We start from the raw sequence: 23,381 nt of genomic DNA, 5'->3' as shown, positions 1-23,381 counted from the left end.
TTGGGTCACCAAGCCACCTGAATTTGCACCTTTTGCAGCATAAGACAGATCCATACAAGACTGGGTAAAATCTATCTGTATTCAGCAAGCAGTGTACAGGATAGAAGAAGTGGGTCTGACAAGTTTTACATGCAGTACTTCACCAATTGAGTGGCACTGGTATTTTCCATAGTTCTGTCTATCAGGACGTTAATGAGAGATGTCTCTGCATTTGGCAGCAGAAAACTGACTTTATACTACCTTTGGATTCAAAACCTGTGAAAACTCATTGTAGAGCCTTTCTCTTGATGCAAGGATCTACAATCATGAAACATGAGACAAGGGTAGTGTATTTTACCCTTTGATAGTGATTAAGTGGGGCCATCCACTTTATGAAGGTATTTGGTTTTTGAAATCTGTCAATTTATCTGTAATATTCTGCCCATTCTGGGCAGATAGCCCTATAAAAGTGCTTTCTATGAAAAAGAATCCAAATACTTTTTCCACAGGAGAGTATATTCAAAAATACCTCTCTTGCAGCATGCTGAGACAATAAATGCTATTTTCTTCCAGAATGCAGCTTAGGGGGCATCACGTGTTCTCTGTCTGGATTTTATGTGGTAAAATCACTACCTATTTTCAAAGTCATCTAGCTCATGGGAGACTCCCTATGAAATTCTACCTTTCTGAAGAACAACAGAATTATGACCAATGTAGTGCCTTGCCATTTGCTGAGCATACCACCTCAGTTACTGGTGATGCTACTTGTTCTGCATACTCTATAGCTTGTATATATTTGAAGGATACCATTGATGCCCTCTGCTCAGTTGAGGTGCCTTCCTTCTGTGATCCACTGTACCACCTCCTGCAATATACTGTTCTTCCTGGTTCATGTTTAGGAGGTGGGCCTTTTTGTCTGATGTTGACAATAAGTTGGAGAATGAAGAAAGCGTACCTTATAACTTGTCTTCCTGATGTGGTTCCCTAAAGATCAAGGTGTCTGTTAAGCCTCATGTTTTTTTTTGTCCCAAATTTTCTTTTTTTAATCAACTGACAATTCTAATTTAAAAAAAAAAAATCTCTTAAAGAAGCAGCCAGGCTACTTGACTTTCACAGACTGAAGTTTTATTTGTATGAAAGCTGAACATTATCTAGTAGAAGGTTGGAATCCCAAGCCACCTAAAGTGTGTGTTATCGTCAGTTTTAGCAGTTCCTTTAATAAAGCTGGTTAAGAAATCTGTAGGTGGCTACATCCAATCCATGCCAATTGTTTATGCATCTACTTGTATGTGCTTGTGTTAGTGAAGACATCCATCTCTGGTGTCTGCTCTGACAGTCGTTCTAAAATTTAAAAAGAACATTAGTACCTATTTCCTGAACAAGAGTCACAAAACAAGGTTTCTAGAAGTGGAATTCATGCATTCACCGCTCAAGACTGTCTGATTTTGCAATAAATTATTCTTCAGAGTACATTAATTATATTGGAAAAGAATAAGACTATGGAGTTTTAGGGACTCTCACAAACAGAAGACTAGAACAATTCAATCTCATGCAGAATCCACATAGACATCACTTCTCAGAGGATGACAGTTTGGAAAACAATTGCCTTGTTGCATTACAGCCTGATTCTTTTCGTGTTACTTCTAGAAACAATGTGATTGTTCAAGACCCAGATTTGCTGATGCAAGTGTGGTGAATATGTATGTAGAAAGGTTGTGGAATCTTCATCCTTGGAGATACTCAAAGCTTGACTGGACAAAGCCCTGAGCCAACCCTGCGTAGCTTTGGAAACAGTCCTCCTTTGAGCAGGGAATTGTACAAGCGGCTTATTGGAAGCCCTTTACAACCTATAGTTTTCTGTGATTCTAAATAAAGTATTCATGTATGTGCATATGCATAAAGCAAGCTTGCTTCAAAGTTTATTTTAACTTTAAAAAAAGTTTTCCATAGAGTTACAATGTACTAAGCTGTGATTCGTACACGGGTAAAAAACATACAGGAGATCATCTGAGAGAAGCACTGAAACAAAAGTTTTGTATGTGTTCAGTTTTGTGAACATACCATCTCTGGGTAGAGGATGAACAAAAATAGTTTAGAATTGGCACAACTCTCTATTTTTTTAGCAGACGGTAGATTCCTGGCAAGAAATACTTAATTGTTCATGAAGTCTAATACCTACCTCAGAGCTGGATGTAATGACAGTCCTGAGGGTATTAATCTGAACTAAGGTATGTCAGCTACCCAACTGAAGCTACTAGAGTTGTTCAAGAAATAACTTGACCCCTTAAAGGAAGTTAACAGCCAGAGACTCTCTTAATTTGAAGTAAATTAAGACATAACTAGAAGTGTTCAATAGTTTCCTGTTACTACACAGTTGGAAAATATTCATGTAGTTATTGTTTAAACATAAATTTTCCTTTATCGTCTTAAAAAAAAAAATACTTTCATTAGTTGATCTTGTTTTTCATGAATTAAACTTCCTTAATTTGAACTTGGTATACTTTTTTTGTCATAAAGGATGTTCTACTTAAATTTGTTTACCTGCATACAATAAGCAGAGTGTAAGATCATAAAACTTTAATAGAAAGAAATTACACCAGGTTTCTGAAGAAACTACTATCCCATACACTTGAAATCGCAAGAAAAGAGCGTCAAATCTATTCTACTTTTTAGAAACTCTTTTATAAATTAGTCCCTTTGTGGACTTTGTAATGACTACATCTGCAAAGGTAACCTTTGTTTTAGTTGTTTAAAAAAAAAAAAAAAACAACTATGAATAGGGGTTTCTGTAGAACTTCAGCAGGAGGTTGAATAGATATCAATAATTATTTTTTCAGATTTTTTAATTTTTAACCATAAAAGTAGCTGTACAGCTAATAAAGGTAAAAATTTAATGCTTAGAGTACAAATTCTGTTGCAGAAAATGTACATGTACTTCTGCATGAAATCAAGACTTGAAGGTGTAATTGTGTTTTTTGTGGCACTGAAGTAACCAAATAAAGCCATTTTAAAAAAAAAGTTAAGTTACTGAACAAATCTATTGATAGAAGCCTAATACATAAGGCTTGTCTTTGATATTTGCTCAGTGGGACCTGTGGTAAAACCCAAAGTCTCTGGAGGAGAATGAACCAATAATACTTTTTTGAGGTCTGATGGAAGACCTGTGTCTATAATGAAGTAATTAAATCATGAAACTATTAGCCAAAACAAAAGCCTATGTAGAAGAATCCCTCTTTCCGACCTTTACTCACAGAGAACTTTCAGTAAGACCCAAACCACCAGCTTTGAATAATTGACTACTATCAGTTTAAAATGTCATTACGTGGTCTGAATTGCTTTCTGAAATCTTCTCACTTAAGACAAATTTCAGCTGAGCCAAGTATATTTTAGGAAAAGGATGTGAGAGTTAATATTCTTTCTAATAAGGCAACTATTTCTTCCCTTGATTTAAATCTGAAATCAAGTAACAGCCTGAACTGCTTTGTCTATCACTTAATTTTGGAGTTCTTCACAAATTGCAGGGGGAGAGAATGTTCTGAATGTCTTTGCAGCATGAGACTGAGTGTACTTATTTAAGCCAGCTGACAGTGCTGATTTTCTACTAATATCAAGTAACAGTTTCCAGATCTACTTAATTCCTAATTTTATTTTCCTTTTTTCTTTCTACTTTGCTATTCTAACAAGCTCTTCCCCAGGTTTCTTGCCAGAACTGAGAGATGTGAGATTGTTTGTTTTAAATATATGATCATTTAATGTTCTGACCATGACTTGCTAGATAATCTGTGTTGGATGTTATTCTTGGCAAACTCTCATTTGAACTTTCTCTGACTTAGGAGGCTATCTGACTGGTAACGAGCTGGAAAGAAATAAGTGTATACAGCTGTAGGTCTTAATAATATTTGAGAATGAGTTCAAGCCTACCTTTAAAAAATAAGTAAATAAATAGAAATTAAATCTTTAAGTTACAAGAAAACAAGCATCGTTCTCTTTTGAATAATTCCTTCATTTTGGTTTGTTTTTTTTTTTTTTTTTTTCCCTTGGAGAAAAGCGTAACTGGTAGTTCTCTTTGTTAAGCCTAGTTGTTATCCTGCTCTAATACTGACAAAAAGAGATGCTTTGACAGTACTTGTCCTTATGTCTTCAATGGAATAAAAATGTCTAGACAAAGATTATTGGAGTTATTGAATGCACAGGGACAAGTACTGTCAAGACGCTTCTTTCTGTTAGAGTTCATGGAACTTCTGGACTGATTTTGCAACTGTTATGTCTCTCTAACAAAGTGATAAAATGATAAAGTACTGCAGTCAGCTAAAGTTAATTGCTTTTCAAAATAATTTAAAAAATCCCTATAAAGAATCTCATTTTAGATTAGAAATATATTTTTGCACAAGCATGCTCCGAGGTAGCTCTGTTCACTCAGACAAGTAAAGGAACAGCGTATACATGTGTATAAAATCCTTATTTGAACAGTGCTTTTCAGTTTAGTGATGTTGCATGCTTAATTTAAAAAAAAAAAAAAAAAAAAAACTGAAATATTAGGAATAGCCTCTTCAGTTGTTATGGCTCAGTTAATGCAAGTCCTACCTCTGTTCCTCTCCAATGCAGTATTCCTTGCATCTCCTTTTAACAGTGGAGTGTCCACATTGACTTAAAATATGCAGTATTACATGCACCTGTGAAGAAGCTGTTTTCTTTTGGAGGGCATGCTCTTTGCAAAATGATGAAAAGCTTCTTTCAAAGAACCAGTGTTTCACCTCAACAGAGGCTTCGAAAGCATCAGTTATTGATGTGATTGCACCCACTTAGACTTAAAACAATCTATGCATTATCAGGACGTTTAGAAGATTATCAGGTGTAATTTTCTTCTGAGACATAATTTGATATTCTTTGAACTAATTAGTGGAAGATTTGGGTAGAGGGGAAGGAAGGGAGAGCAACTTATCTCATGAGTAGTGTGTACAATGGGTGTCTTCCCCCATCCCCATGTGAGTAAAGGACTTTCTGGATCACTTAAACCAGAGAAATAAGGAATTTCCTAATACAGGTTGTTCTGAACTGGTACGTCCTTGTTGTGGAAGTCGATATATGGCTGTCAAACACCTGATAAAATTCTTGAGTTCACAGTCTGAAAGTTGTGACCTAGTTCAGGCACATCTAATTTTCTATTTTTTATAGAGCTAAACAGGTAAATGGAAAACTCAGCGTTCTTAGGATGCGCAAAAGAAAAGTTTCTACCTTATCCTAAACATAATTCAAGTCAGGACAGTAACTTTAACGTGTCTCTCTCATCAGTCCCATTCTTCTGCTTCTGTAAGACTTGCTGTTTAGTGTGAATGAAAAACACAAAACCTTTCATTCCTCCCTGCCCCCTTGTACATACCATGCAAATGAGTTAGTGCTAGTGGTCTGGTTTTGCATTTATATCCACTCTATTTTAGATGTGGAAATGTGTTTCTTACTAGGAGCAGAAATAGTGACTTTCTTTTGATTGTGCTTCATGAGATATGCTTGGTTCAGTGTAATTATGTAGATTTTTTTTCAGGTTATTCTGCCTCCTGAGAAATGGATACTGCTTTAATCAAATTTAAAAATCTAGTAATCAATCCTCAGATCTCTCTAACTATTGATGCGATATTCTTATTCTTTATAACATTATAAATCCCCTTACTATCAACAAAGGATTTGTTGAAGTCAGGTCTAAGACGGGATAACTGTACCTAACGTTTTTTGGAATGGAATGAATCAATTGCAAAAAAAATCACAACTCAGTTACAACTAGAAACTCACTGAAAAGTAGCCCACCGTGGTTTAAGGAACCACGGTGACTGGAATGTGAATGATTGACAAGGGAATGTAGAAGAAGCAGCAAACACTTCTGGATCTGTGATTTTAAAAATACATGCATTTTTTTGAGAAATTCCTGAGGTCACGTTGTTAGTCCTGTGATTTTGTTGTTGCTATTTGTTTACTTAGTGAAGGACAGTTCTCTCTCATTCAGCTTATTGTGCTACAAAACATCAAACTGTATCTTAATGCAGTCAGAAGCGTGATACCGTATAAGAGTTACAATTCTGTAGTGGATTCCAAATCTGGCAACGTTTACAAGCGGACTCTGCATGTCAGTTACTATCATTAGAGATTTGCAGATGATGTATAGATTTTTTTTTTTTTAAGTGTTTTCTCTTGTGTATTTTTGCTTACAGGTTTTTGGTGCGTTAGCATCTGAACCGTTTAAAGTGAGTGATGGCTTCTATGGCACTGGGGAGACCTTTCTTTTTACATTCTCTCCAGATTTTGAGGTAAGGAGCTAAAACTTGGTGGGTTTGATTTCCACCTCCACCCTCTCCTTGTGTTCTCTCTTATTAGAATAAGTATCTTAATCTATAGCAGATATTTCCAGGAATTGTCCCAAAAAGTATGCAGTTGTAGTAGCGTTTCACAGAATCAGTAAATGCACAGTAAATAGGTAGAGTTTACATAGTGAAAAGCTTCAGTGCAATGAAAGAGTCAGGCTTAATAAGACTCCCCCCACTCCACCCCCACCCCATTTGCCCCCCACTCCCCATTCTAAATTTTGCTTGATTTCCATGTCAGGCATAGTAAGTCTAGATCATAACTTATGTCTTTTTAAAAGGGGAAATCATCCAATGTAAACATGTTCTTAGGATTTGTAGTTGGGTAGAAGTTTCAGTACTGAAGGCTCTTCTAAAATAGTTCTTTATATAAAATAGCATGAAACTTAAGAGAATTTGAATACTACTACTATGTACATCTGTTCCCTTAGTTTTTCCTGTGTAAATTTGGTAACTGCAGTAAGTGAGCCTCTAGCTATCCATCAGTCTTTGCTGATGCTTGATTTTTTTCCCTTTAAACTGAACAAAAAGTTCATATATTTTAACTCAATCTGTTTTCCATTAGGTTTTCAAATGGACAGGAGACAACATGTTCTTTATCAAAGGTGACATGGACTCCCTTGCTTTTGGTGGAGGAGGGTAAGTTATAATTTCTCTTTATTATGAAGAGTCTGTTACAAGTGACAGTGCGCATGTGTATGCGCGTGTGCGCACACCCACCCACCCCTACCTACACAACTTTAAAAACAAAATTTAGAATTGACTTCAGTTTCAAATTCAGTATCTCAGGGCTTAACTGTTACAAGCCAAAAAAGAAAAGGTTTACTATCAGCCATATGTTCAGTTTCTTACTAGATTCAGGTGACCTATGCAAGGCGATTTTTATCTTCAACATAGTGTGGTCTCCATTTTCAGCCCTGAAAGATCATGATACCTTGCATGCTCTACTTGCATGTTTGTCTTGGTATATGCAAAATGGACGTGACACTTCTGTGTCTGGCAGTATGTAAATGTGAAAATTATGTGCAATTAGGTGAGGCTCGAATTGAAATCGTGCCATCCCAAGACATGTTAGTTTCTTCAGAAATTATATTGTCTCACCTCCTTTTTCCCCACAAGTACACAAGCCTCTGGGATCTTCCCCATTCATCATCAGCATTCTCCTCCTACAGAGGAGTACTGTTACACCTTTTTTATGGAAATTGAAAGCGCTAAAAACTTAGGCATTGGGCTTTTTATTTCAGAATATCTAAAAGAAAAAAATAAATGAAAAAAAAACCTCCTTACAGCTTTTGAATTTATCAAGGGCTGTGAGGTACTTGTGTTGAAAAAGAGAATTCTGTGATTCTTCCAGCCTTCTAGAATTTTCTGAATGAAAAATACATTCATTAGTTCAATGTTAACTTCCTCAGTCTTTTTACTTTAATACATTGTTTTGCAGAGGAGAATTTGCTCTTTGGCTCGATGGGGATCTCTACCATGGAAGAAGTCATTCATGTAAAACATTTGGAAATCATACACTTTCTAAGCGAGAAGACTTCATTATTCAAGACATAGAAATTTGGGCTTTTGAATGAGTGTATAACTCTTTCTGCAGGGTATTGTCCCAAACCTGACATGAATCAGTGCAGCTCACAAATTCTGAGGAGCAATATAACGTGTCATTCTACGTTTCTATTGTTTGCTTTCTTTTATTTTCTGCGTGGCCATCTAATTATAATTTTGAAATAGCAGATTTTTTTTGTTAATGCTCTCATCTGTAATATATGATCCTAGTTTTTCTAACCTGTAGATACTTTTAAGAAGTATAAACCATGTGGACTAAAAATGAACATTAGTCGCTTTGAACCTTGCAGCCTGCAAAATTTTCTCACCCTTTCTACAGTTGCCTCCCAATTTTCCCACACCCCTTTCTGCAGTTCTGCCAGGGGTCTGCTTCGTTGAATATAGGCTATTATTTTTGTATTCAAATTATATCTATTAATGAAGCTGCCCTCTATGAAACTAGATAAGAAGAAAGCTGTGTGGGGGTATTACAGAGATTGCTCTGGACCAATGATGGATAAGTTCATATGGTGCCACAAATAAGAAGACTGGCGTTCCTTCTTAACATGTACCAGTATGCGTATGGTCGAGTTAGAAGATGTATCCAAAGTCAACAGTGCCACTTGTCTTATTTATTGTTCGTGTTTAGAAAAAAGTCAGTTAAACAATACAGTAAGTGTTCTAGCTGCATGCTGACTGTATTAATAGAGTGTTTTGCACATGCTGTTAATGATCTGCAGGTTTGGGATAAATGCTGATGATATTTAGCTAAATGGCAATGACTTATAAAACAGCAAGGGAATGCAAGAATGTGACAGTTCCACAAATCTAAAAGGCTAAAGCAAGTAAAACTCAGTGAACAATTTGTAGCTATAGTAGGGCATTAAAAGTACAAAGATCATGAAGCAGATGCATCTTTCTTCAAAATAAAGTGTCAGATATATACTGTTATACTGTTGTAGCTGTGTAGCACAAATTCCAAGAATATAGCTTATTCCTGTCCAAAGAAAAAATAGTTGTGATGTTTTTGAGTGGGTCTATGTTGTAAATTTACAGTTAGCACCAGCGCTGATTACTGAATACTGTACTATAGGTAGACAATATTGTAATTCAGTAGACTTGTGGAATATGCAAACTTACTGTCATGTGACCTCAAAAAACAACAGGCTAGAATACAGTTCCAGTAGCTCTTGTCCACTTTCGTAGAAAATTGATAAGCCATTGTGGCAATAACAGCTCAACAAAACTGTTTGTTTCAAAGCTTCTATTCTATGTTCTGCAAAAAAAAAAAAGAAAAATTGCTGTTGAGTGTGACAGTGACTGACTTTGTGCTGAAATTTCAGCTATTTCAGATGAACGTTGTATATTATCTTGTAAATTAATGTTTAAAGTAGTTTTGTTATTATAGAAAAGTGTTGATTGACGGGTTGCTTATAGCACTTTAAATTATTCTAGAAATGGAATAAAAGCCAAAAGGGGTTGGCTTAAGTAGATGTAGTTGTATATTATTTCAAAATATTTAGGTCTTGGAAAAGTTTTAAAAACTTATTTGAAGAAAGCCGCCTGCTAGGGTAATGAAAAAGGGCAAACGTTTCATCTATGATATGCTAATGCTCAATATGAATAGAAATACAGGAATTTGTTTCCTGTCTCTATGTATAGCTCTTTACCCTTATTAGAACTTAGTATAATGTGTAGGCTAAATGTTTACAAAATAAGGAACTGTAAATAAATTAAAATGGCTCTTCACCCCTTTGGTCTTCCACGGCAGTATTATTGTCTTTGTGGAGTTAAGACTGATTATTACAAAAAGAAAATCCTGTAATGGATTTTAAGTACTATAAGGTCATAGTGATGTATAGCAAATAAATCTAAATATATGTAAAAATAAACTGGAGTTGGAGTTTATTTAGAAGCACAAATACAGATTATTGCTGTTACTAAAATAACTTTAATGAATATACAGGACCTGTTTGCTCCTTGCCCTGGTCATCACTTACCTTCTTGGTGTGTGATAGGTACTTACAAAACAGCTGGAAAATTTCTTTAAGAGAAGCTGGAAGAAGGAGGAATGAAAAAGAGCAAGGGACCTGGGTTTTGTTTCATTGGGCTTATGTGCTTGTTTTGATTGCCTTTCCCCTCCTTCTAGTAACATCAAAAGATAAACTGCTAGTAATAGCAGATTAAAATATGATTCAGCTTCATAATTTACATGATCTCGCTTTGTCTAACATATATGCATATATATGATATGTTAGCAGTGTACATACTTTTAAAAGTCAGAGTCAATCAAAGTAAGATTTTGCTTAAGTTCTACCTTCTCCTCCCCAACTCTTCAAGCAAAGAACCAGAACATGCAATTAGCTGTTGCTCAAGTGCACAATTGGAAGGTGCCCAGATACTATAGTGGGTGGAATGTAAAACAGAATGCTGTATTCTTTGTCTAGAACACACATACTCCACTTAATCAGAGTTCATTCTAAACTCTTTTTCAGAAACTGCATATTACACTTGTCTTGATTTGTCTGTTTCAGCTTTTGGACCGTACTTATTTCTCAGATTCTCACTGTAGAAACGATGGATTTTGTTTCAACACAGATATTTGGATTAATTGAAAGAGCAGATGCTGTAGTTCTAGTAGTACAGCATATGTGTGTGTGTATAACGGGCTTTTCAGTCAAGGTGGAGCTCTTCCAATGAAGAGTGGGCACACTTCAGCTCAGGAAAATTCCCAACTGTTACAATTGTTTTTATACCTTGAGGGCAACAGTTGATACCCTAGAGAGTACAGCTGCTATTTGGAGGAATCTTGACAAGCTGAAGGAAAGAGGTGGCAGAAACAGGCTGAGCTAGACTAGCTCTCCACGGTCTAGCTCTAGCTAGACTGACTGGCTAGAAAGAAGCTCAGCAGAAGGTCCTTAGCAAGGAGCTGGGATCCTGATGAACAAGCTGAATGTGTCTGCAACATGCCCTTGTGATGATCAAAGCCAACTGCCTACTGGGCTGCAGCAGAAGGTAAAGACAGGTTGAGGAAGGTGGTTTCTCCTCTCTTTGAGGTTTGTGAGCCTTCATCTGGAACACTGTGTCCAGTTTACACCTAATACAAGGGAGATATTGACAAACTGGTGCAAGTCCAGAGGAGGACCGCTGAGATGATTGGAGGGCTGGACCATTCGTCATACAAGAAAATGCTAGGTTTGTTTAGCTTGGAAGGAAAAAAAATTAAGGGAAGTTCTAATTGCTGTTTCCAAAGACGTAATGGAGGTTGAAGAGAAGACGAAACTAGGATCTTCTTGGAAGTGTGCAGCAAAAGGATGAGAGACAACATCCGCAAGTTGCAGCAAGGGAAAGTCCAGCTAGAAAAAAGGAGATTTTTCTCAGTGATGATAGAAATCACTGAGGGGTTGTAAAATCTCCATCTGTGGAACTTTCCAAGCAACAGGGCAATGTCCTGAGCAACTTTTAAGTTTACCCCTGCTAACAGAGAGTTGAACTAGGTCATCTGAGTGTCTTCCAACTGGAGTTATTCTGTGGTTCTGCTCTAGTGTTCTCTGAAAAGTCCACCTTGCAGGATGTGTCAGTCAGTCCATCAAGAAGGTGGAGCCTTTTCTTAACACTGCCTTTGGTATTGCATGCTTCCAAATCCTTACTGTGCCCTCCCTCCTCCTTTTTTTTAAACCAGCTATCAGCATATCTTCATTCTGAATACAAGGATTTTAAAGTGTACAAATGCCCCTGCTACTCGAACAGAATTGCTGGCTAACGTTTTAACCTTTACTGATAATTCAGATCTGGTTGAATCAAATTAGTACTTATTAAATATTTAATTGTTACTCTTAGTATAAAATGGTTGTGCCTTCGGTATGATTTCACTATTATCATATCTACCACATAATCTGCCATATCGCCACCTGCCGTTACCACATCTAACCAAGAGTGTGAAACACTCTTACACTGCACTTAAAGAAATTATAATTTCTTGTTGATGTGTTTCTGCTAGAAAGAGCTTAACAATATGACAGTTTCTGTGTGTGATCTTTATCCTAGTTGATACTAAATATTTTGAGTAGAAAAAATGTAAAAGTAGAAGATTCTTTTATGATGTTGCATAAGGTTGTCAATGTCGATTGCATTAGGATGGATATGGATGTGGGAGGACTAGAACATTACCTGCAGTGAGCTATAGATTCGTGCTGTGTGGCAGTGATTGCATCTTTATACTGGTGATCTAAGGATATAAAGACAAGGAGAGATTTGAAGAGGGCTTGTAAGCTTGAAAGCTAGCCTGCCCCCACCTACATCAACTGATCTAACGTTACCTTTCTCTACAGATACAATCTTATTTTTATCCTCTGTGGTAAGTACAAATAAACATATGTCTGGATGTTCTAATACGCAAAAGACATCAATTACATGAAATGTTGAAATTAAAGAAGAAAATTGGGATGTTGGTGATTGTTTCTGTTGCTGAATATATTTGATTAAAGCAGTAGCAGAAGTTCAGTTCTTTCTGCTATGTTCCACAGTGGAGAAAACACAGGAAAGTTCCCTGTCTCCTGCGTCACTGTGAATTACAATGCAGCTAAGAAGCCTGTACTGCAGCTGAGCCTGTATCCTTGCCTCTTCTGCCTCCAGTACTTGTTATGCATTGTATTAAACTATTAAAACATAGGCTTGTCCACATTTACTTCTGGTAGACTTACAGTAGCCTGCAAAAAAGTCAAATGTCTTAATCTAGTGCTCTCAAATTTTTAAATAAATTCAAATTTTTAAATAAATTAAACTTACAACTGTAAGCATTAATTTAGATGCAGGTGTGCCTCAGTTTCGGATACTAAGACCAGATTAGGAGCATTCATCTCCTGCAGAGTAAATACAGAACTTCACCGTAATGAATGATGCTGGAGTAAGATGGCTGTGTGCGAGAACACCAGCAGTTTATTCAGCACTGTCAGGTTGCTCTCTCTGCTTGTGGTCCAGTCAGCCCAGCAGTTTTATGCCAGTAGGCATGCAGTGATGCAGAAGTAGCCCTTGTATGAATGAAAACTGGTGGTAACCATTGCTGCCTTTCTTTCGCATAACTATTTCATCATTGGAAGTGCACAGCCAGTGAAAGATACCAAAGAGGCAGCCACTCCAAACTCCATGTTCCTGTCAAAGGTAGGGAAAAATGAAAAGCTACAGTTGCTATGGGCTAATTTTTGTGTGTGGATGCCCAAAGACTACAAGCTAAGACGGTGGAGTTTTTTGTTTTGATTTTTTTTTTATGTTTCAAATTCAAGTTTATTCCCAATGTTTCCCTAAAGGTTCAGTAGCACGTAGTACAGACTTCTTAGCAAAACAGAAAGTCTTAGTACCTGCTGTAAACATGCTTAATATTGAAATGGACCTCTTGGTGGCATGTTCCTGTTAATGTATTATGATACAAAGATATGTTGCTTCTACTCTCTAATGTCTTTGAATGGAAGGAGATGTAATTCTAATGGTGAGGTACTCTTAGGCTTTAAATCACGTGCTAAAATAACACTGACAAACGTGTTGCCTTGTGAGAGGATGAGAATTCTTCTTGTGAGTAGAAATGCAAGATAGTTAACTTACACTTTACTGCCTTTAGAGTGTGATTCTTTCTACAGGTTTTTGGCATGAGAACTATGTTTCATTTCAGTGCACTCGTGTCTTCTGCTTTGGACAGAAATCATCACAAGTAAGTGGACAGAAGAAGGTGCCACGTTTTGAAACAATGTTAATGTTTGACTGCACAAAACATGAATTACTTTTTTTCCTAGTAAGCGAGGGGATTAGACTAAGAAATACTCAGGTAAGTCTTATTTAAAATTCAAGTATTCTTTTGACATGCAGATCTCAAGACAATTTAGATTGCTATAATAGTGACTAAGATAAAGAAGTGAAGAATAAGGTAAGAATATGCACATACATATTGTGATATGTAAATGTTACAGTCGGAGGTCTGTTTGGCAAATCTACTTGAGTAGTCTGAGAGAACTCAAAAGAACGTTGCTAGACAGATGCCATTGAATCCATCTTGTAATTCAAGTTTTTATTTTCCTTAGATTCACAACATATAACTGTGCCTATAATATTAATGTTTTACATAAAGTCTTACAGTAGACACATATTAGTCAATATTGTTAACTTACAAATTATATAAATCATATGCTCATTGTGAATTTCAAACTGGAGTACCTGTACTCTCATGACAAGTTAGCAATATTTGTGTTATCACAGAGACAAGATGTTCATACCTTTTCTTCTGTAAGAAGATATTTGATCTTTCAGTTTGAAAGAATCTTATAAAAAAAAAAAATCATTTTTCATTAAGCAAATTACTTGCCTAGGTGTCTTGCTCTGAAACAAATGCTTTTCACATAGAACACATTTTTACCAGGATCTTTTTTTCAGTAATAGTCTAGAGAAACTGTGATCTGTTTAATCCAGTAAGCATTATACACTCTATAGAGGTCTCAAGTTTGTGTATAACACAAGCACAATTTTAAGACATACAAATGTCTAGTTCATTAACTTTTACTCTGCTTCAACACCACCTGGGCTGAAATAAATTATTTCAGTAATGTCAGGATGCAAGGATGCAGCATTGCTTCAAATGACAAACGCTCTTAAATTAGGGTAGTGTTTTTGTGTAATGTGAAATTCCAGTCCCCTTAAAGCTAGCTTCTTTTAGTTAAGGAGTTTCTGTATCCTTTCACGTTGAAGGACATTTCAATGCAAGATGCTGCTTGTAGTTGCATGAATCCTATATATAACAGGACAACTACCTGATTTTTTTCTGTGTTGTACATTCTTATAAATACAGTGGGAAATAAACATATTTACATAGATATTCAAATGATACGTTGCATATTATTGCATAGGAAGTATTTTCTGTTTGGCTGATGATTCAAAAATTTTGAGGTATAGTATTATATTGTTGGCTGTTTCTCTGTTGTTTTCTTTTCATCAACCATCAATATAAATATGAGTCCATCTAATAAGTTAGTTACATAAATACATAAAATATGAAGCATCTTGTGTAAAAGAAGGATTCGACCTTAGCTTATAAATGATATTTATGAGAAAGCTTTTTCAATAGTAACTGCAGTACTTTAGTACTATTTGCATATACTATTCATAATAGGAAAGAATTGTGTTATCCTGGATTCACGTAAACTTGTTGCATGCATTCAAGTATATTGCTAAAGAAATATGCACACAGGATCCTGTTCACAGATAAAAACTTGGTCTGAGTCTATATTCTCATTCAGCTTCTGATCTGGCATGGTTTATACTCCTGAAATACCAATTTAATTAGTTGGGAGAATATTGTATGTAAGAACAAATAAAAATTGGAATTAATTTGTAGCTATTTGCATTGCTACTAGTTTTTCTATTAATCTGCTTATATTCAATATAGATTTTTCCCTTGAATATATATTACTTTTTGTCTAGTAACAGAAATGTCCTGCAAACCTCCATGATGCAGAGAAAAATCCATTTGGATGCTTGATTTGTCAAGCAGTAATTAGAAAATGCATTTTAGAAAAACACTCTATCTTTTCTGGTAGGGAGAAAAAAGTCTTGCATTCAAAATGAGCAAAAGCTAATAGCAAGGGGAAAATGGAGAAAGCTTTGCTGAGATGAGTTGCTCCTGTTGTAGTGTGGTTATTTTAGTAAAGTAATTATGACATGATCATCCCTGCCTTGCCATAACATTTCTCCCTCAAAGTCTACCAGCCCATGTTTCCTGGCTCTCATGAGAATCCCAACAACCTTATCTGAAATACGAACGTATCTCTCAAAGAGTTCCCCAAAAGTGACCTGGATCTTGCCATCGTGCCGAGGCTTAGCCATCGATTCAATGATAAAGCACATGTCTCTGATCTCCCGGTGAATGTGGGCTTCAGCTCTCTTGGCCCTTTCTGCAGTTTTGGTGCCCTCCTTGGGACGGCCGTAGCCTTCATCTCCTTTGTGCAGGCGTGTGGACATGGCCAGCTCGTGATCAAATTCTTCACTGAAGGGATTCAGCTTCTGTGTTATGATATGCTGATCTGCCCATTCTTGCCATCTGTCTTTTAGGCTATTAACAGGGCTGTATTTCCTATGAGCTTTCTTGCTTATTTCTTCAGTAAATTTGCTTGCGCTGAAAGAAATAAAAATGGTATTTGAGCTTTGCATTTCATCATATTTAATTATGCAGTTCTGCTACTAATCTTTTTTTAACTTGGTCACAGTGGTTTTCCAGACCAGCTGCTAACCACTAGATGGCATGTTTTCATTAATTCTGATTTAGTCCTGGGGCATTTAATCCACATTTCAATTTGTGTTTAAAATAAAATTTGGTGATTGCAGTTTGACCTCATCTACGCTACCTTTTAGCTTACAGGTGAATCCATTTTTCCAAACTTTTTCCCAGATTGAGATAGTTTTGTAGGGGTGTGAAATAGTATGTGGCTGATTACCTGCAATTTTTGTACTGTTCCTTAATCGAATGGCTGTCCTTTTCTGCCTGCATAGCAAAATGTGAAATCTGTGACTTCAGCTGTAGATTGCAATAACTGCAAGTGTACAGACTGGATACTTCAGCTATTCATGACTGAAAAGTAGAGCACAGTATCTGGAAAAATCTTTCCTTTCCAGTCAGTGTTGACGAGAAAAAGAACGCAGTGGCTCTGCCTATGCTGAATTTCAAGTATGGTTATGAACTAGTGTTGAAATCCAAAACTGACTCCTGTTCCACGGGCTGGGAAGTACTGAGGTTTGTGCCAAGGTCAAAGGATGCAGCAAGGACTCCAAGCATTTTAGTGATCTTTGTAGCTATATCACTGGATGATTTCAGGCAGACAAGTTGTTGATATGCTTCCCTCTAGTGGCCAACTCAGTCCTAACTCCCACTGAAGTTCAGGAAAATCACTTTCTCAACTCTACATGCAGGAAGGGATCAGTGAAGCAAAATAAAAAACTAAATGCTGAATGAATCAAAATTGACTAGAAAAAGTTATACAAACAGTCTCAAGGCAGGTGATGGGCAGATGCCACCAGTGAGGGCTTATCCCTCAGTCACAGCCAGCTTCCTCCTCTTCTCTCAGGGGAACCTGACCCTTGAAAAACTCCTAGAGCTCAAATCCCTCAAGTTCAGCGGAAATAAAACCACTGAGATGGCTTAACTCTGGATTTTGTTACTTCTTTTTATTTAAACTGTGCCTATCTGTTCCTGCTTCAGTCTTTACTTCTCTTTCCTAGCTGAACGCTATTATCACTTTTCTAGTCTAAGAATCTTCTCAATGGTTTGGGGGGAAAAAAAAATCATCTAATCCATCTTTCCCCTTTTAATTCACAGGCCCTATGTGGTTTTAGAAAAACCTTATTTTCTCATCTTTTCTCTCTCTCCTCTTTGTTTAATGTATCTCCTAGTATAACCATTTCTGATTTTAAAATTGATACTTTTGCTGTTGTTGAACTTACTGGTAAGTTACACTATAAACACATTGGCATATCCTGTCTATCAAGTTTGTGTAGCACCTAGCACAACGGACTGTGGTTCCAAAGTGAAGGTTGTGAGCATTAACCTACCGAAACAAGTGGTTTACCCATAACAACCCCAGAAGTTTACCTGTTAGCCAGAATGATAACCCTGAATGCATTCTGAACCTCTAAGAGGATAGATTCTGGGTTCTGTGGTATTCCCTTTTTGTAGGGGGAAAAAGTACACAGATTTTTTTTTTTTCTTGCAAGCCTCATATCACTGCTGTGCACATTTGGCTCCCAAGCAGAAATGAAATAGTATTTCTTAGGTCTGTAGGAGTTAACATTCAGTCTACTAAGGAAGCAGCCTGATTCCAGCAAGCGTTACAGCTGGAAGGGATGAAGGTGCTGATGCGAGGAGAAAAAAATTACTGGCTCTGTTGCTTCTTCCTGGGATATAACAAAAATGAGAGACTGGCTTAATCTTCTTCAAATAAAAAACGTTAAGTATGTGGCTGTTAAAGCAAAGCTGAAAGGTTCACAGAAGTAGCAGGCTGAAATAATGTATTCTGAGTCTATTTAAAAAAAAATCGTTAAAAAAATCAAGTCCTGAAACAGCAGTATAAATGCAGAAAGTAACTCCTTTCTGGCATATTTCAATGAAAGAGATAGATGTAAGCAATATAAAAGGTGTTATTTCAGTCCCTCATTTGTCCCTCAGTAAATATAGCTAATCTATTTTTCCTAGGTAGCAGCACTAAAATTAGACATATGGGGATAATGTGTGATGCTTAGCACAAAGACAGCAATTTTGTTTCTACTATAGCATTTTTTAAGCAATTTGTTTTAATTGAGGTTATTTACAGATAATGTCTGCTTCAAATGTTCTTTTCCCACCGTATTTGAGAAATCTGCTTTTTTGAGGTCCTAATTTCTGTCAAAGGATAGTGGAGAGTCTCTTCCAAAACTATGAAGAGCAAACTTTCAAGCTCTAGGTTATTGGTGAGCTTTTTCATTTTGACTATTAATGGATTATTCCTTGTGGGAGACGACTGGTTAATTTTGTAGCAAAGTGTCATTCTAATCTCCAATCTGAACGGTTGCAATAATTATGGATGTTCAGACATCTGCTGTAAAATGTGTGATACACTTGAAAATCCTTGACTATATTAGTGAATAGATGCTGCCCATGCTAAATACTCATCAGTAATGACTATAACCTGAGCGATGGAAATGGTATGGTCTGCCTGATTGTTTGCAGATAGAAGTCTGTTTTGGCATTTCATCTGTGCTGGCTCCAGTTTCTCATTTCCAAAATGGTGATTAGGATATGGTATGAAGATATTGGCCCTGATCCTCCGCTTCCTGCTGTCTTGCTAGTCCTTTACATACAAGTTAATTGAGTTGGTGAAAAACTCTGCCTTCTCGTCTCGAATTGCCTCGCACTCAGTTTGCACTTGCATTGCATCTGTGCAGGTGACAACACGGACTGGAAGGCAGCGGAGATTCAGGCCCTGCTGTGTGATGGCTCCTGGTGGGAGATAATGTCCTGGTGCCAGGCTCTTCCCTCCCCGTGAACTCTGGCAGCCGAGCTCTGCCAGATCCTGCCTCAGGTTAAGTTACAGCCTCCAGCTGTCTGCTCTGCCCCCTCAGTGAAGCTCCCAGGGAAAACATGTGCTGCGCCTTAGCCTCGGCAGAGCAAAGACTGGCCTCAGAGGTTGCCTTTGTTGTGCTTTTAGAGTTAGATACGAGGCTTTGCACAGAAACAGTTCAGACTTGGCCACCTGTTTGTTTCTGCTGTCTCTGCTCTAGGGCATTACAAAGCCCTGTAGGACAGGGCTGGGACAAACAACGTACGTGTACAATGGCTGCTTACAATTTGCCCTTTTGCCATGTTGGATGTATGGATCCCTTTGTCTTTTGCTGAAATGAGTCATGACTTCATTTGGCGACTACCCCTTGACAAGTCTGGCAGCAAGGCAACTGTTGGCAGCCATCTGCTGGAAAGGTGGTTCTGCTGGAGATCTCTGGGGAAATAAACTGGAGAACGTGTGCCGGACCCTGCTGATCCCCTGTGGAACTTGCTGTTCCTCTGCTCTTCTGGGAGATTTCCCAAGGACTGTCTGTCTGTAGGTGAACTTTACTTGTTTACTACCTGGACTCCAAATTTAATTTGCAGCTGCTGTTGGGCAGTAATCTTCAAGTAGAAGCCTCTTACTGAGAAAAATATTAACTCAGAACTCTGATGCTATGATTTTGATTGCTACTTAATTCATATCTTTAAGCGGAACTTGTAATAATTGTGTAGGTAAGTAATAATAGACTCTGGTTATTCTGTTTTCTTCACATCAATTACAGGCATTAAAAAAATAAAAATCTGCTACCTGTCAGGAGCTTCCACTTTTTGCTGGGAAGTGATTTGTAACAACATATTCAATTAACATACTCTTTTTCTGTTGGTAGTATGTTCATAGAGAGACTTTCTGTATTAGTAATCTGTTAATTAGTCAAATGTTCTTTTGACAAATGATTTATAGCAGCATGTTTTAGATCAGTCCTTCAAATGCAGTAGTCGCACTGGATGCTTTATAATGTTTGTTTAGGGTCCTGACTCCCATTCTTTGGCTTGATGAATTCTAAGTGCATGAAAAGCTTCCAAAGAGAACCAGTGAACCCAGCTTTTGTTAAGATGTATTTAAAAGAGTAATTGCTGCAATATCTATTTTTGATATTCTGGACAAGTTGCTCCAAATGACATTCACAATTTACATTAAAATGATGAATAAGCATTTGGAAATATTTGCTCAAGTACAGTGCCTTAGACTTGCAATTTGCTGAAATGAATGAATAGCTCTGGGCTCCTGATAAGAGAAAAGTTATTAATCTGAAATATAGACCAAAATATTAAGTAGTGATTTAGGTGAACCCATAAAAGTAGCATCAAAATTAGATATAAGTAACACTTCCCAAATATAACTTCCTGCGTCTGTGTACATAATGTATAGAACCCAAGGCTTAGTCAGATGTTGTTGGCTCTAACCACTTAAGCATGGAAAGATATATGATAGGTTTTCTGGGATTTTTTTAATTTTTTGTATTTTCTTGAAGGATAATAGGCTCTCTTTGGCCATTTCCTAGCATTTAGATTTTTCCTGATCTCATTTCCCTTCTTCCGCATGGAAACCTGTAACTGTCTCAGGATCTGCTAACCGTTTATGCCACTATAATGAAGATGTTTTACTTACAGAGAAGTCACAGGTCTTTTAATCCTCACAGCAGCCACCTTCTCTTGGTCACCATCTTCTAGCTCGAGTCTGTCCTCTGCTTCTCCATAGCCACTGTCCACTGTATCTATGCTGTCATCATGGCACTTAAGTAGCAGCTCTTGCTTAGGGACTTTGTCCTCTTGTTCCATCACTTTCCAGCCCTTGGTCAGCTCTGATACCAGGTTTGAGCACTTTCTTCTCATAGTTGGAGATAATTTGCCACTAAGAATTTTGTCAATAGTACTTGGTTCTTCTTTCAGCTTTATCATCTCTGAGCTGCTATTGTCGTTCTCATATCTATCACTGAGGAGGCTAATATCACCTCCTCTTTCATATGCTTTACTTACAACTGTTTTGGTCACCTCTTTGGTTTTTATGTTCAGCTTTTTGAGAGCTTCATCTGACTCCCTTGAATTGTTTTCAACATCTTTTATTGCCATTGATTCTTTTGCTGAAGATTTTTGATCGTTTTTTATTTGGTGCCTCTTGACAGATGGCATTGGCCATTTTTCAAATGATCTTTCTTGTAATGGCTTAGCTGATGAGTCTTCTCTATCGGGTAGCCATCCAGAGGGCTCTTGCGCTTGCTTTATGTGGTGGTCACTAGCCCACTGCTGCCAGCCTCTTGCCAAACTAATAACTAGGCTTGCTGTTCGGATCTTGTGGACAGCCCTTTTTGCAGGAGTAGCCCTCGGCTTTTCTTCAGGAGCTGTGTTGCTGTCTGCTGCCATTGTGGCTTTTCCACTTCTTATGCTAAGCACCTGGTGAATGAACTTCCTGAGTGAATAATGTCCAGACAGGAGAGCTGCAGAGATTTAAATAGAAGCAGGAGCAGTTTGTGCCCATGGAAAATATGTCAAACACTTCTCATAAAGATATAGTATCCTCACTGTTCCTGAGTTCTTTTTTTAAAATGGCAGGGTTACATTTCATCACAGCAGATGAATGATACATGATGTAAACAGGGTGGCACATACCTGCAGTGGTAATAGTGGGAATTAACAGCTTCTGTAAATCCTTTTCCCTGGGAATACTTACTCCTCAGTTTGGTGAGTGTCTTGTTCTTCTAGAAGTGTAGAACTTGGGTTAAAGATCCTGAATAGTGTCAGAAACTGTTAAATGCGAAGTGCTGACAGTTGCTGACAACTTCAGACAACTCATCATTATAAGTAAAAAGTAGCCCTAATCGTGGAGTGTAAATCCAGAAGTAGACAATGACAGAGAAATTTTAAATGCATTTTCTACAACGATTCAAGGGGATTTCTTTTTATTGTTCATGGTAATAGATACCCAAGGAAATCCAAGGGTTTTTAATTTTTAAATGTATTTAAGTGGTCTGTTCTTTAAGTCATTATCTATTTATGGCTATCTATTTAGAATTTATTTTGGGGTCTAGGAACCATTTCATATTTGGCATCATTACTTAGAATAAGGGAATCATTCTACTCTTAGAATTATTGTGTGTGTGTGTTTATAAATATATAATTTATATATATTAACAAATCTGATTAGATTGGGTGAGTGGATGTATGGATGATCACGTTCCCAAAATCCTAAATAAAAATTAGGAGAAGTATAGCCTATTTCATTCCTGACTGCGTTTTCAAGGAATAGGCATATGAAACTTAATAGTTACTTGGTTCCATTGTAAGAAAAATCAAACTTCCAAAGAAAATGTTATGATTTTTTAGTTCTGGAGGACTTGCTGGCACGTGGTCTTATTTGGATTTGTAAAATTGTTTGAACTGATATATCAATTGTTACATAATAGTAAACAGACATTTTCAGAGATACAATTCTGTAGTATCTTATTTCTTAGTATAATGTTTCCTAAATAGGAAAGGAAAATAGCATTGCTTTTTCCATCAGTCATACCTTGCAGTTTACAGGATGAATTGCAGTACTCTCCATGTGACACTGAGTCAAACTGAACTTCAAGGAATTCTGTTGGCTTCACTGGAGTTTTCCAGAGATAAATATGGCCTCTTAGTACTCTGCCTTTTGTTTGTTTATTTTTATTGATGGCTGAGGCAATTGCAATAGGTTACATTTTTGTTGTTTAATAATATAAGACTATATGAGCCTTTTGAGTAGAATTCTTCATTAATCTGAGGGGTCAATTCCTCTACAAAACTAATGGCATAATGTAGGGTAGTGTTGTTATTTGATATTTACTCATATGTTTATTTTAGAAAGAAATGTATGACCTCAGGATACTGTACTGTCTCAACTATTGCCAGCTACATCATAACTCTGAAATGGCATTGTGATGTGTACTGATGCAATTTGATTAAGAGGCATGCATTACAGAGCACATTTATTTTGGTAATGCTTAAAGCCTAATAAGAGCAGGAGGTTTTTATGTTGAAAGATATGCATGTGCAGGCATGCATACACAGAGAGTGATCAAAATTACCTAATACCTAAGAAATAAGCAAAAGAAGAAAATAATGCACATGTAGACTAAGCAGTGTGACACCAGCATATTATGTCATGTCCCATGATTTCTTAAGTATAAGGGTGGCCTAGGCCTTAGGAATGAGTTGGAAGCCAGATCTAAAAATAAGAGGTGAGGCCAGGGAGGAAGGTGTGCAATGAAGCTTGAGAGAAAAAACTATCATAGAAGGTAAGATTGACGGGGATCTCCACAGTCATCTCCCTGCCATAAAGTAGGATCAGCTCTACCTATATCTGTTTGTTCAGATTGCTCTATACCTTGTTCTTAAAGACTGCCAGCAATAGATACTCTCCCGCTCTGCCT

At 37.0% G+C, this 23,381-nt stretch overlaps 2 protein-coding genes across 24 annotated transcripts in view; one reads left to right on the top strand and one right to left on the bottom strand.

Moving 5' to 3' along the window:
- The window catches only part of OXR1 (oxidation resistance 1), a 282,934-nt gene extending 273,165 nt beyond the window's left edge, over window positions 1-9,769 (top strand). For all 23 annotated transcript variants that reach the window (XM_068932814.1, XM_068932821.1, XM_068932818.1 and 20 more), the window contains 3 exons: window positions 6,183-6,278; window positions 6,898-6,971; window positions 7,774-9,769. In XM_068932814.1, coding sequence (XP_068788915.1) covers window positions 6,183-6,278; window positions 6,898-6,971; window positions 7,774-7,909 — 306 coding nt within the window. In that variant the 3' untranslated portion in view covers window positions 7,910-9,769. The remainder of the gene's footprint in view (window positions 1-6,182; window positions 6,279-6,897; window positions 6,972-7,773) is intronic.
- A 5,785-nt stretch (window positions 9,770-15,554) lies between these two features.
- On the bottom strand, window positions 15,555-22,531 carry ABRA (actin binding Rho activating protein). The gene is given in 4 exon segments (XM_009683046.2): window positions 15,555-16,032; window positions 20,600-21,404; window positions 21,407-21,425; window positions 22,496-22,531. Coding segments are annotated over 4 exon segments (1,338 nt in total).
- Window positions 22,532-23,381: the final 850 nt, after the last annotated feature.

This window comes from Struthio camelus, chromosome 2, assembly GCF_040807025.1.
Source record: "Struthio camelus isolate bStrCam1 chromosome 2, bStrCam1.hap1, whole genome shotgun sequence".
NCBI lineage: Eukaryota > Metazoa > Chordata > Aves > Struthioniformes > Struthionidae > Struthio > Struthio camelus.
This window is presented reverse-complemented; position numbering and strand designations above follow the sequence as displayed.